Source organism: Momordica charantia (assembly GCF_013281855.1).
Source record: "Momordica charantia cultivar OHB3-1 chromosome 1 unlocalized genomic scaffold, Mcharantia_2.0 BLBB01000001.1, whole genome shotgun sequence".
Lineage (NCBI taxonomy): Eukaryota > Viridiplantae > Streptophyta > Magnoliopsida > Cucurbitales > Cucurbitaceae > Momordica > Momordica charantia.
The window spans coordinates 10,931,211-10,941,870 of record NW_028275157.1 but is presented as its reverse complement, the minus strand read 5'-3'; the positions used below and the strand labels follow the sequence as shown (position 1 = coordinate 10,941,870).

The 10,660-nt window shown below is 31.0% G+C and overlaps 1 protein-coding gene across 1 annotated transcript; it reads left to right on the top strand.

Annotated features, from left to right (window-relative positions):
- Positions 1 to 206: 206 nt before the first annotated feature.
- Positions 207 to 1,978, top strand: LOC148213263 (uncharacterized). Its single transcript, XM_088126580.1, has one exon. The coding sequence runs from the start codon at positions 292 to 294 to the stop codon at positions 1,810 to 1,812; it is 1,521 nt and encodes a 506-aa protein (XP_087982706.1). The 5' UTR covers positions 207 to 291; the 3' UTR covers positions 1,813 to 1,978.
- The last annotated feature ends 8,682 nt before the right edge of the window (positions 1,979 to 10,660 follow it).

The following is a 10,660-nucleotide window of genomic DNA, read 5'->3' as shown; positions in this document are numbered from 1 at the left end:
ATTCCACGTTTTTCTAAAATCAATAAAATTAGTTTTTTTTTTTCTTTTAACATGAAATAAAATGACATTGATATTCGATCCAAACAAAGGGAAGGGAAAAAAACATTTAAAAAAATAATAAACAAGAAAAAAAAAAGAATTCGAAAGAGACAGCGGCGGAGAGTAGAAACTCGGCGTCCTCCAGCTCTGTAAATAAAAAAATATTAAATAAATTTAATCCCAAAATCCCAAAAAATGCCAATTCCCAAATCCGCAGCACAAAGAAGAAGAAAATAGAGAGAAACAACAAAAATGGGTCTCCCTCTCACCGGAAAATCCAAATCCACCGCCGGCGAGAACTGGGGCATGGGCTTTCTTCTCGTCTTCTTCTCGGAGGACTCCCCCTCCGCCATTGCCGACCAGAAGAAGCTCTTCTCTTCTTCCTCTGTTCGTCGGAGTAATTACAATCTTCTCACCAGAGCTCAGTCCGTTATCTCCGTCTGCGCTCTCCTCGTCTTCGTCTCTCTCCTTCTCTTCACTCTCTCGACCTTCGAGCCCGCCATTAAAATGAACCTCACTCCGCCTCGGAGGTTTTTATCTCAGAAATCGGCGCCGATTGAAGTCCGTACGCCGTCGGGGAAGTATGTGTATCGGTGGAGTTGGTTGGGGAAAATGTGGAAGCAGAAACCGGCAACGGCGAAGAGGACCGATGCGGCTGCTCCGGCGGTGGCGCTGCAAGGAATGGGGACTCTGTACATGCGAGGTACTCGAGCCATGGCGGACCTCGCGGTGGTTCACGTGGCGGAGGATGTCGGAGAAGAAGACCTCCGACTCTTTCTCCGACTGTTTCATCGGTCCGGTGTCACCGCGAAATCCGATTCCGTGTTCATCTTCCCTTCGGCGACGTTCTCCTCGAGATTCGGTTCAGTGATTCGGGAGGAAAACGAGTCGTTCTTGAAACTCGTTCGTCGGTACCGGAATTTGAACAGCACAGCTAGCCGGAGAGCGGCGGTGGGTTTCGACGTGACTCAGTTTGTAAAGAGTAAAGAGAAGAAGGAAACGGAGGAGCCGCTGTGGGGGAAGAGAGTGAAACGAGTCTCCAACGAGTCGGACGGCGGCGAGGACGAGTTGACTCGGCTGAGTTACGGCTCGGTAGTGAGTTTCGACGCGGCGGAGATAGATCCGGAGAATTCGCTCTCCGGATTCTCAGATCACATTCCGATGAGTCTACGGCGGTGGGCGTGTTATCCGATGCTCCTCGGCCGAGTCCGCCGGAATTTCAAGCACATAATGCTCATCGACGCCAAAAGCTCGCTCCTACTCGGCGATCCACTCGGCCGAGTCAGAAGCAAAAGCACCGAGTCAGTAATTCTCTTCACAAAACCAGAACAAATCCAATTCCCATCCTCATCAACCAAGCACGGCAAAAAGAACTCGGACAAATCCAATTCCCGCCGCCACCTGGTAAATCCGGCCGTCGTGATCGGCGGGGCTCGCGGCGTCCGGCGGCTATCGAACGCCGCACTGGTGGAGATAGCCCGAACCCTAATGCAGCACAAGAAGAAGAACTCGGTCTCCGACTCGGGAGTACTGAGTCACCTCGTTAACAGCGAGTTCTTGTTGAAGAATGTGAAGGTGATCACGGCGGCTGAGTCGATTCCCGAAGCGAGTTCACTCGCCGGGTTTGACTCGGATTCAGTCGGTTCCTTGTCGGCGCCGGAGAATGCGATATTCCAGCGGGGTAATAATGGTAATTTTCGGGAAATTAATTCTATAATTATGAAGAGAATATGTTCGTCGGAAATGGATTCTTCTGTCTATAGTGGCTGCTAGCAAATTCAATTAGAGAGAGAAAAAAAAAGAAAATTGAAAAATAGATATATAATTTAAAATGAGTGAGCTATAAAGTTTTCTTCTTTTTCTTTATTTAATATAATTTTTGTTCTTATTGTATATACTTAACATCTTGGAATAAAAATTATAATGTTGTTTGATTATATATATTTTTTGAATTGTTTAGTAATTTTTAGATTGTCTTAAGTTTTATTTATTTATTTTGTCTACAAAGTTGATTCAAACAAGGATGGGTGAAATGCATAATAAAATCAATTGTGTATTTATAATTAAAATTATATAACCATAATAAAATCTACCATCTTTGTAAGTTGTAAAAAGAAAAAAAATAAGAAATTCTCAATTCGAAAGGACTTTCGTACTAACAATTAATAGTCTTAGTCCTGAAATAAAAGTCTCATAAAAAATAACTTTTTTTATTATTAATTTCAAATATATTTCTTCTTATGTTTAGAAACAGTTAAAAGATCTTGAAATAGAAAATTTTAAAAAATTAAGGATCAAATTAGAGAAATATAACAATAATTAAATACTAAGTTTAAATATTATTGCGAAAGTGAGCATAGTTCATCGATAATTGATATATATTTTCAACCAAAAGTTCGTGAGTTCGATCCTACCAAATATTATTTTGGTTTCTGTAGTTTTTTTACTGTGTATAAAATTTTGACTAAATTGACAGCTTTTTAAAAGTACAATGATAAAACGTTAAAAAAGTATAAAGATTAAAATAAACAAAATTACAAAATACATGGACTAAAATAAACGTTTTGAAAATACATGAATACCGATGAAAATAATATTTAAACTTAAATTATAAAAGTTGCGAGAAGAAAGATTTTATAAATCCAACACGTGTATTAATCCATTAAATTATACAACAAAATGATTTCCAAAGGTGAGGAATATGGAAATTAGAGGGGAAAAAACATGAATGGAAGTTTGATGCAAAATGCATAAATAGATACCATCCAATATGGGGATAGAAAGAAGGGAAAAAAGGCTATAAAAGTTTGGAATAATGAAAGCAAAAGGAGTGAGAGAATAATTTTATTATTTTTCTTTTATTATTAATTTTTGCTCTTTTTGAGGGGTGGCTTTTAAGAGAGAGAGAGAGAGAGAGAAAAAAAAGAAAAAAGATAAGAGGGAGATTTGTTTTCACGGAGGGAATGTGAGGCAACGACGCGTGACGAACGGTTAAACGCATTGATGAAACCCATGTGCTTGCCTTTGCTCCCTCCTCCCCCATTTTCACCTTAAAATATATAATATATATATATATAATTCTCACATTTACTTGATACTTAAATTACAAGTTCCGAGGTAATTATTTCATTTCCAATTTCAAATACGGGTGTCATAATTGACAATATTTATCTAATAATTGAGGAGTGTCCCGACGTCATTGAATGAAGTTGAGGATGCTGTGACTTTGAAGAATGTGTTTTGTAGGTTAAAATTTATTCATGTTCCTGGTTCTTTGAACAAACAAGCTATTTTATTAGCCAAATACGTCATTTATGATCGTTTCTTTGTCATTTGGAATATACGTTTTTCTTTGTGGATTCTGACCACTCTTCTAATGTAACCCTTAGTAGTTCCATTTCTTTTTAATGCAGTATTTCTTTGATAAAAAAAATAAAAAATACTAGTTTAGTGTGAATTCGAATGTAGTTCAAGTGGATAAGATACTTATTACAATATTAAAGAGAAAATGGTTCGATCCCCACCCTGTAATTGCGTCTAATAAGCCTACAAATTTCGACTTTTTAATTTTATGTCTAACAAATTCGTAAATTAACAAAAGGAATTTGCAGGATTCAAACCTTCAATTTTTAGACGATGATGTATGCCTTAATTAATAAGTTTTGTTCCGATGGGCATGAGTGCTATTTTTGTTAAAGCAAATTTAAACAATTAGGTTAGAATCTAATGACAAAGGAGAGAAAAACAAACAACAGAAATTTGGCTAAGTCCTTATAAAGAAAGTAGTTAAGTTGTTGACTAGGGTTCCTTATAAAGTAAGAAGTTAAGATATTGTAAAATGTCCTTGATTGAATGAAGTTCCCTGTAAGGTAGGAACTTCATCTTAATAATAAAAGAATTATGATGAAAATAAACAATTTGGAAAATAACTAACTTTAAGAATATATAGTCTCTAATTAATACCTAGTTTTCTTTTTAGAGTAAGAATGTCACATGTTCTCATAGTAGATATGTTTGGTAGCTAAAGTCATGAAAGTTAGAAATAAGGTAGTAATTTAAGATGTCGAGAGTAACACAATTTGTGATATGAATCAACCGACCTCTGTTGTGCTGAATTAATGTGGAAAACTTCAAATTGGAGAAAAAAACTGCGGCCCATAAAAGAAAATCAATTGGATGAATAAATTAAATCCAAGAACAGGAGCTTCTTCTATAAAACTTGGAGCACACTCCTTCTTGTAGTTTTCTGACATGGGACAAATTTCAATTATAATATTTTGTCAAAATCCAACAGCAATAACATCCATCCAAGACTAATCGAGAGCACTTAAAGAGATGAAGTTGGAGAGAGCTCATTTATTAATGTTCCTGTTTCTCGTTTTCCTTTCTCAGGTTTTTGAAAAATAAATTTATTTGGTAATTCATCCAATTTCACGATTCTAATCTCATTAGTATGATTATAATTAAAAAAAAGGGTAAAAAAAGGAAAAAGGTAAAAATGAAAGAAAAAAAGATGTGCTTAATTCACTTCTTTTTAACAGCTCGAAAAGAAGAAATAAACGTGCAAAATCACGCCTTTAGTTTCGCCTTTGCCAGCTATTTTTTACACTGCCCAACCAAATAAAACAATCCCTATGGCCTTAGACTTAAGAGTCACATTAAAGTCACATAAACAAATATATATTTTTTAAATAAAATTATGTATTAAAATTTAATAAATAACCATTGACTCGAGACAAAGCAGAGCCGTGTTTGGTTTTTTTTTTCTTTTGAGCCTTTCAAGGCCTCAGCCTTTGCCATTTAATTCTTTTTTTTTTCCTTCTCCTATTAATTGCTTGTTTTGCTTTTTTCTTGTTCTTCCCTTCCATTAATTATTGGAGAATTACAAAATTAGTGTATTACATTATAAATATTCTTAGAACAGAGATTTAAATATAGCGTTTTTAGGATAGATGGAAAAAATTCATATTTTCTACGATTTGAATTCAAGAAAAATATTCATAATTGAGGTACGTTAGAAATTTCTATCCTTTGATATGCTTCACATAATACTCCAATTTTAACTTAAACATCGGAACGTGTGTGGCTAAACCACACACTGGTATGTAATCTTTCTATTTTGCAGGTTCGTCGAATCCCTTTTTATTCTTGTGGTGCAAATTTGATAAATTCCTAAGAGTTAAATTTGTACATCAACGATAGTGGAATGATGGCAGTTAGTGTAGCAAGAATTTGGGATGACGTTATCAGAGGAGAAGGGAAGAGAGAGAAACAGGAGAGGGGAAGAGGAGGCAAATGACACGTATGTAAAAATAATATAAAATTTATGAATTTCTCAAATCATCTAAAAATTGGCAACTAAGCAATGCCACTTTACTTTTCCGTTAGTTAACTAAGGATAAACTTAACTCAGGGACCGTTGAGAACAATTATCTAAACTTCAGTGACTATAATGTTTATTTTGCAACTTCAGGATCAATTAGACACTACACTCAAACCTCGGGGACAAAAAACGGATTTTACCATTTTTTCTATTAAGGACTTGCTTTCTTCCGTTTACAAAATTAGTATATTACATTAAGTGAAAATACAATTTTGGTCTCTATACTTTCAGATTTTGTTCATTTTAATCATTGTCTTTTTTAACTGTCCCTTTTATATTTTTGTTTATTTTAGTAATTTTATTTTCAAAACTTATGTTTTGATCCGTATACTTTTAAAAAGTGATCGTTTTGGTCCATTTGTTTTATTTTTTTTATCTCAGTTTTTCAGTCCCAATTTCAACACGACACTACAATCATTATATTTCTTGAAATGTAGTCATAATTTTATATTAAAGATTTTCGTTGAGTGGTTACTGTTCAAAAATATAATGACCAGAACGAACGTTTCGAAATTACATGGATTAAAATGAATCAAAGTTGAGAGTACACGAATCAAAATGGACATTTTGAAAGTAGAGGGATAAAAATGAACAAAAGTTGAGAGTGTGCATGTGCCTCTGTGTGCGTGCACTAATATCTTAGTTTCTTAATAAATAAATAAATAAATAAATAAATAAATATATATATATATATATATTAGTTTATCTTAGTTTCAATTATGTTTAGGTTGATAAATACGGATAAAAATTTGAAGTTACTTATGTATCAATTAATTGAGTTACAACTTAGGTTAGTGTCCGCTTTTGAAGTAAATTAGAATATTGTCTCGAACCAACCTATAAATCACATAAAATTAGTAATTTGAATTTGTAGCTTAGATAAGACATCTATTACCATTCTAAATGTCGATAGTTCGATCACATGCCTGTACAATAATTAAACAAAAAAAAACATATAAAATTCAACCGACAAAACACTCCAAATCAAGCCATAAAAGTTTTCAAAGCGACCATAGAAATATACTTGAGCCTAGCCACAATGAAGCATGTAAAAAAAAAAAAACGCAATGAATCCTAATTAAAAAACAAAATCAAGAGGAAAAAAAAGGAAGCTTATAATTAGCTGTAAATTTTGGAAAAGATGGAAACTTAGTTAATTAATTTAACACTTAATCTATATTTGATTTGAAGATTAATATTGCCACCATAAATATGGATAAAAAGGATTTATTTTTTTCAGAAAATGCTAATTTCTAAAAAATGTGAAAGTATAGACATATTTACAAATACATTAGCAATGTTATTAGATTAATTTCATATACTTTATGGGATTAAATACTATTTTAATTTTCACAAAAAAAAAACTATTCTAATTCGGTTTCTATTTTTGTTTTCCCATCTTACAATATTTTTTTTCCTCGATTCAACAACATGTGGAATGGAGATTCAAACGTCCTACTTCTTTTTGATTGAGAATATTTATTTTATGCAGTTGCTTTAAAAAATGAGATGTTTTTATTTGTTATGGGCAAACAAATGAGATTTGGCCACAGGAGATCTACTCCAGGCCAAGTGTGGAAAGACCCAATTATACAGATCAACCAAGCAAGGGTCGAGAAGCCCGGAACGACTGGACCGACCCCTGCTCGATGCCGAATAGTTTTCAACCAACGACCAAAAACTCCCCTATGTTCTATCTGACTGACTTACACAGCCCAGTTGATATGGGCTGATCACGAATAGGGCAAGCCTAATAAGCAAGAAATCCAAGGCACACTAGGATACAACTTGGGTAATTCTTAAAGGCATCAACTTCTATAAATAAGAAGCTTAGCAAAACCTTAAAGGTAAGCCTAATCATTCTATGCTCCATACTCGACTACTCCAATTCTAATTTAAACATGGGAGCTCGTGTGACAAGAACCACATCGATCTTAGTGTGAATCTATTTTGCAGGTCTTGTCGGTCCATTTTTCTAGAAGGTTGGTGTAAAATTTGTGGAATTTTAAGAAGCCAAATTTTTGCATCAAACATTATCCTTTTGAATATTAATTGTGATTTTCATAGTTTTCGAAAAAAAAAAAGGTGATTTTCATCTTTCTTTTTTATTTTATAAAGAATTAAATTTCTGTACTGCATTTAGCTTAAATATCTAGTCATTCATTTCTAAACTGAATATTAGTTTTAGTACATGTATTCAAAATTCAAGTAAAATCGAACATCATACAACGTTAGATATCTCTATTAAATGCATGAATCAAAACGTATTTTTATGTAACATTTATGGATTTAAATAAAATATTTCGATTTATCAATTTTATGAAACATATCTTGACCAGTGCCAAAACAACTGAGCATAGTTCAACGGTAATGTACATATATCTCTAACAAAAAAAGTTGTGAGTTCGATCCTCACCTCACATGTTTTACTAAAAAAAACAATGGATACCAAATTATTATCCATTTTAAAATAAAAGGACTAAATCACTGGTATAATTAAAATATTGGATCAAAATCTGTATCTTAACCCTTGATCTAATATTCTCTGTTTTATTTATTTTTAATTATTATTATTTTCTTTATTAAATCTAATATCCTGTGTGCTTTTGCTGTCTTGATTTCTTATATCATTAGGATGCAAACACTGTTGCAAATCTTTGCAAATATCTATGGAAATAATTAATTCAATTATTTTAGGTTGGATATTAATAGTTTATTGGTCAAACAATTTTGAAATGAAAATATAATTTTAGTATCCTATTAATGTACTGTGTCAAATGAGGGGAAAAGATCGTACAAACTTGGTTGGAATATCAAAAAAAAATAAATATACATTAGTAATATAAAGAAAAAATTAAATATATAATTTTCATCCTCAATATATAAATTTCAATTTCAATTTCATCATTCACGTATTAAGAATTTTAATCAAGTGTGTCATGTTAAAATGTATGCACAAAGTAATAATTTAATATTAAAACAAAATTTTCTAATATGAATTAGACGTTTACCACATTTAAATTTGGAAGAATTTAGTTGAGCAGTAACACTACTTTCCTTGAAGTTGCAGGTTCGAACTATATATATATCCTCCAAACAATAAAAATTATCGAGCGGAACATGTCAAATAATGAAATTAAAAACTTACTCGCTTCACATGTAAGGTAATAACTTATGACTTATTTGGTGTTTTATCCATGTTCAACTTTTTATTTCAAAGTTTATTGAATATATATATAAAACTCACGACTTTTTTCTAAAAAATAAGTATCTTAACAGGCTGAGATAATGCTCAAGTTGACGAATCTCGTGAATTATATCTTGTGGTGTGCTTATTTATGAAAACAATATTTGGATCAATATCGATGTTGATAGAAATATTGATGTCTCAATTTTATGAAATGTCAATACAAATATGATGTAGATGGATCGCACTATAAAAATAAAAAATTCATAATAGATATTTAAAATAGCAAACAAAATATTTCACCCTTTCTAAATGAATAAAGATTTATCATTATTAATATTAGATCACATTAGTGTATTTTGTAGATATATATTTTTAATATCTTAGTAATTTTTTTTTTCTAATGCTATGAAAATAGTATGAAAATGTCGATGTCAAACCCGTGTACATTACCTTATTTTGGATTGTATTTGAATTTTATGACTTAGAAAGTAGAAAGTAAAAATTTTGAAAATGTCATTTACATGTTTTCAGCATTTTCAATTTCCAAATACGACACATGTTCTAAAACACTATTTTTCTACGAGTTTTACTCGAAACTAATTGAAATGAAATTGAAAAATAACATATAATTCTAGATAAAATCATATAGTCAATATAAAAAGATATATATATATATATATATATATATATGGAAATGGGACAAGAGCTTAGGTGAGTGAAATGCAAATCAATAAATGAGCATGTCATGATGTCACGTACCTTAGCTTGTACCATGTTTCAAATTTTCAATACCATATAGTTGGCAACAACTTTATGTTGACAGAGAGTTAATTTTAAAATATATATACAAGAAATTGGAAAAAAAAATGAAAATTTTGGACATTTATGATCCAACCAAAACGTACAAATATATTGTAAATTTCATTAATTCAATTTGGCTTATTATGCCACTTTTTTTTTTTTTATTTTTGAATAAATTTTTCATTTTTAGTACAACAAATTGAAGTATGGAGTTTTGAATCTCCGACCTTAAAGAAAAAATAAATATCAATTACTATTGAGTTTTACTCATGTTATTTTTGAATAAACCTTATTATCCTAAGAAAAAAGGTTAATGAGTTAGAATAGAGTTTTTCTTCTTAATTAAATTTAAATAATTAAGTTTGGAGATGCATAATAGCACTTATTCATTGAACTTTACCCAAACTTGTTAAGGTATATATCTTCGACCAAAAGTTCAGGTATATATCTTCGACCAAAAGTTCAGATGTTTAAATTCCTATTCTACATATTGTTAACTTAAAAAAATAAAAAATTGTACTATATATATATAAGAGATTAGAGTAGAACATAGTTTAAATAATTTTTTCAACATAAACATAATTAAAAAAAAAAAAAAAACAAAACATGTACTCATTTATTCTCAAATTTCTATCCAACATTTATTGTATTAATTTTTTAAATCCAAAAATATAAAAATAAAGAATTCTAACCTTCTACATCAAAAAATATAATTTATGTATATTTTATCTACATGACCAGAAAAGTCATAATCGATTCCTTTCATCAGTTGGGTTAATAAATAGCTGACATTGGTGCCATTAATCAGTTAATTAATTGATATTCGAAGAATATTTATAAATATTATTATTAAAATTATTGAAATCAAATGGAAACCATTAAAACAAAATCACCTAAAATGATGCAACACAAAAGATGTTAGGACCAATTTAATCTTTATTTTAACCAAGATTGTATTTATATATTATGTTACATATATGGTCTTATAATAAATATTTATGCATTATCATCCTCTTGAAATTAAGAGTTTATTAAAAATTAGTATGCACAAAACAAATAATTCACTAACTTTTTTTTTTTTTAGGAAATTCACTAACTTTTTTTCTTAAAATATTAAATTACAATTCTTGTCCTAAATTTGTAGGGTAATGTCTAATAAATTTCCAAACTTTTTCTTATATATTTAAATAGGTTCTAAACTTTAAAAGTATCTATTAGGTTTGTTCTTTCTTTTTGTGAGATAATTA